General features: G+C 38.8%; 1 protein-coding gene across 2 annotated transcripts in view; it reads right to left on the reverse strand.

The window, feature by feature from the left end:
* Positions 1 to 317: 317 nt before the first annotated feature.
* The window catches only part of ABHD18 (abhydrolase domain containing 18), a 49,388-nt gene continuing 45,336 nt past the window's right edge, over positions 318 to 4,369 (reverse strand). For both annotated transcript variants that reach the window (XM_015563326.1, XM_006762817.2), the window contains exon 13: positions 318 to 547. In XM_015563326.1, the coding sequence (XP_015418812.1) occupies positions 496 to 547 (52 nt within the window). In that variant the 3' untranslated portion in view covers positions 318 to 495. The remainder of the gene's footprint in view (positions 548 to 4,369) is intronic.

A 4,369-nucleotide genomic window follows, 5' to 3' on the forward strand; every position in this document is an offset into this window, starting at 1 on the left:
GACACCATGCCTGATGAATAGCACTATCCAGTTCTGAGAGATTTGATGGTTGTGGAACCAGCTGCCTGATGGCTCTTTTAACTTCATCCCACAAATGCTCAATTGGATTGAGATCTGGTGATTGTGGGGGCCACCTAAGCAAGGTAAAGTCTCCCTCATGTTCTTGAACCCACTCCTGCACAATACGAGCACCGTGGCATGGCGCATTGTCTTGTTGGAAGAAGCCATCTCCATTGGGATACGCCATCGACATGATAGGATGAACTTGATCAGCAACGATACTTAGGTATGTTGTGCTATTCAGACGTTTATAATGATCTAGCCCTCTAGCAACTTCAGCGCGAAATTATAGCTAATGTGCCTACAAACGTCAGGTGGTCATAATAATAAGGCCATTCAGTGTACAGTGCTGTCTTACTGGTTTCACATCGTCAAAGGATGAAACTCCTTTTGTGAGAAACATGATGGCCACATTGGTTACATACAGTGATCCAATCAGTTAGCATATTTGTGCAGAAAGCGTTCAAATGCATCATAGATGGCTCGTCTAAAAGAAAAAATGAAAAACTACAAGTAATTAGCAAAACAAGGGGGAACATACATTGCTTTTACTTTAAGTTATTTCCAAAATTACCTTTGGCTTGCAACCTGACTTCCTCTCTAAAGAACTGTGAAAGAGGCAAGTAGCTGAAAGGTGGGTGTTAGGATCCATTAATTTCACCACTACTGGAAAACTTCAAATGTATTTCCAACTGATGATGTGTTCAGCACCATTTTTACTGTGAAGCAACTTTTTTTGTGCCTTAGGGTTTATATAATATATATGTATTCATATATGTATAATACATAAAATGATAAAAGGATAAGGAAACTGGTTTTTTTTTATTTTGTCACTTGTTGAATATCAACTGGCTACATAACTTTAAAAATATAGTATTAAATCTATTTCATAGATTATGATATAGTACCTTTTCTTTATTAAAACATGTTCTTAGCAACTGAACTTAAAATCAAAAGCCTTAGTTTTCCACATTAATTTTACTAGGTACTTTGTGTGGAAAGGAAGAGTCAAATTCACTGCCCATTAAAAGACACTGTTTTCAATGCTTATTAATTTTTTTCACATTGTGAGAGCCTACATTTTTATTTATTTTAAAATTTAAAAAATGTTTTATTGATTTTAGAGGGTGAGAGAGAGAGAGATAGAAACATCAATAAGAGATAAACATCGAAGAGCTGCCTCCTGTACACCCTCTACTGGGGATTGAGCCCCCACTACCCAGGCATGTGTCCTGACTAGGAATTGAACCAGTGACCTCGTTTCATGGGTTGATGCTCAACCACTGTACCACACTGGCCAACATTTTTCAAGTACAATGTTCAGAAAATCCAAAAACAAAAAGGGGAAAAAGTCATAATCCCATCACTCTAAAGCAGCGGTTCCCAACCTGTGGGTCTCGACCCCTTTGGGGGTCCAACGACCCTTTCACAGGGGTTGCCTAAATACATCCTGAATATCAGATATTTACATTATGATTCATAACAGTAGCAAAATTACTGTTATGAAGTAGCAACGAAAATAATTTTATGGTTGGGGCTCACCACAACATGAGGAACTGTATTAAAGGGTCGAGGCATTAGGTTGAGGCATTGAGAACCACTGCTTTAAAGTATCTACTGTAATGTTATCATATATTTCCAACAAACTAGTGGGTTTTTTGTTGTTGTTTTTTTTGTCAAGGGAAAAGGACAGACAGAGAGAAACATCCACGTGAGATAGATACATTGATTGGTTGCCTCCTGCATGTACCCTGACCTGGGCGGGGGAGGGAGCCTGCAACTGAGGTATGTGCCCTTGACCGGAATTGAACCCTAGACTCTTCAGTCCTTGGGCCAACATTCTATACACTGAGCCAAACAGGTTCGGGTGAGGTTTGTTTTGTTTAAATCCATACATTTATATTTCCACCCAGTTTAAATAATAACTATGAGAATATATTAATTCTGTATCCTACTTGGACAAAGCATTTCTCCATATTCTTAAAAAAGATAGTAAGATTATCTTTAAAACTGAAACTGGGAACCTACTAATAGATTATGACTTCCAGTATGTTGGGAAGACATAGCTTTTTATCACACTTGTATTTGTCTCAGATATTTGTCATTTGTAAAATGTAACAAACAATGATAAGGGAAACAAACTAATGATGAACATTTGCACGTTGGTGTAAGCACATAAAGTGATTTTGTTAACTGCAGGTGAGAGAGAATTTCCCCCTGAGAGTTAGTCCTGGGTACTTGCTCTACTACAATGAATTTCTTTTTTAAATATATTTTTATTGATTTCAGAGAGGAAGGGAGAGGGAGAGATGGAAACATCAATGATGAGAATCATTGACTGGCTGCCTCCTGCATGCCCCCTAACTCCAGGCATGTGCCCTTGACTGGAATGGAACCCGGGACCTTTCAGTCCACAGGCCGACGCTCTATCCACTGAGCAAAACTGGCTAGGGAGACAATGAATTTCTTTTATTTCCTGATGCCTAAAGTTGCAATCTGGGCTTGGGTACATATGAGGAAGAAAGGTATGCATATGCCTATTTAATAATTTGAAAAATCTCTTTTTAAAAAAATATATATTTTATTGATGTTTTACAGAGAGGAAGGGAGAGGGATAGAGTTAGAAACATAGATGAGAGAGAAACATCGATCAGCTACCTCCTGCACACCTCCCACTGGGGATGTGCCCGCAACCAAGGTACATGCCCTTGACCGGAATCGAACCTGGGACCTTTCAGTCCTCAGGCTGACGATCTGTCCACTAAGCCAAACTGATTAGGGCTAAAGAGTCTCTTATTCACTTGTATTATTAATCAACTGTAAATATCAACATAAAATAAAAGAGCACATAAAGGAGGCTTGTGTTACATCTGGTGACTGAAAAGAATGAATTTTTTTTAAGATTCTACCACAGTGACATCCAAACTTTGTTAGGTTTTGAAGTGACTGGGGGTAGAAGTGGGAGGGTGAGAGTGGTTTAGGGAGAACAAATAGCTAGTGACTCCACCTTAGCAATTTATTCACTCCCCTCCCCCTATTTCTGTATAAAGGAGTTAACACATTTTGTACCGCTCAGGAGTTTTCTTGTGTTTCGCGCGCCATCTGTTAAGGACCACTCCCGAGTGTTCTCGTTTTTCACACCCATGGAAAACAGAGCGAATCTAGATATTTATGTAAATTTTGTTTGGTCTCTCTTCATAGAGGAAAATGTTTTACGCAGTACCATATGTTAAAAAAGTACTAGGAACTTTAATTATTTAATTGTTTTTGTAAATAAAAACGTTATAATTATTGAAAAACAACACCTAAAGTGCATTATGGTGATTTAAATAACGTGCAGTTTGCCCAAAAACATGCGGTCTCTGGCGTATGTCTTAGAGATTTCTATGTGGTATACACAATGTTAATAACATATGAAGCAACTGCTCTAGTACTTGGCACAAGGTAACAGCTAATTTCTCTTTCTCAAATGAAGCCTTTCAATGAGCAATTCTGAGTTTTCACAGCTGACTATGATTCTTCTTCCTAATGCCTCTCAGCCACACTCCCACTTAGATACATAAAAGACAAACATAAATTTGACACCGATTTACTAAAGCAATCATGCCGGTTCTGATTCACAAATATAATAGAACTTTAGACTCCACTTGAGCAACCTGAGCAACCCTAGGTACTCACAATTTTTGTTTGTTTGTTTTTCGTTTTACTTTTGCTGTGCCAGAAAGTCACATTGGGTCAGTAGTGTACTCACCTACCAACTAACAGGGACTCAAATCCCAAATGCTGAATATATTTTTTAAGAAATCATACAATAAAAAGAAAGGTTTATTACATGCTTCAGTATATTACAAACTTAAAGAATTAGCCTGGCCCTAACCGGTTTGGCTCAGTGGATAGAGCGTCAGCCTGGGGACTCAGGGGTGCCAGGTTTGATTCCGGTCAAGGGCATGTACCTTGGTTGCGGGCACGTTCCCCGCAGGGAATGTGCAGGAGGCAGCTGATCGGTGTTTCTCTCTCATCGATGTTTCTGGCTCTCTATCCCTCTCCCTTCCTCTCTGTAAAAAGTCAATAAAATATATTTAAAATAATAATAATTTAAAATGTCAAAAACAGAAAAAAAGTACCATATGATTTCATGCACATGTAGAATTTAATGAACAAACTGAACTACCAAAAGGTTTATTACATGCTTCAGTATATTACAAACTTAAAGAATTAGCCTGGCCCTAACCGGTTTGGCTCAGTGGATAGAGCGTCAGCCTGGGGACTCAGGGGTGCCCGGGTTGATTCCGGTCAAGGGCATGTACCT

The sequence above is a fragment of the Myotis davidii genome, unplaced genomic scaffold (assembly GCF_000327345.1).
Source record: "Myotis davidii unplaced genomic scaffold, ASM32734v1 scaffold438, whole genome shotgun sequence".
NCBI classification, from domain to species: domain Eukaryota; kingdom Metazoa; phylum Chordata; class Mammalia; order Chiroptera; family Vespertilionidae; genus Myotis; species Myotis davidii.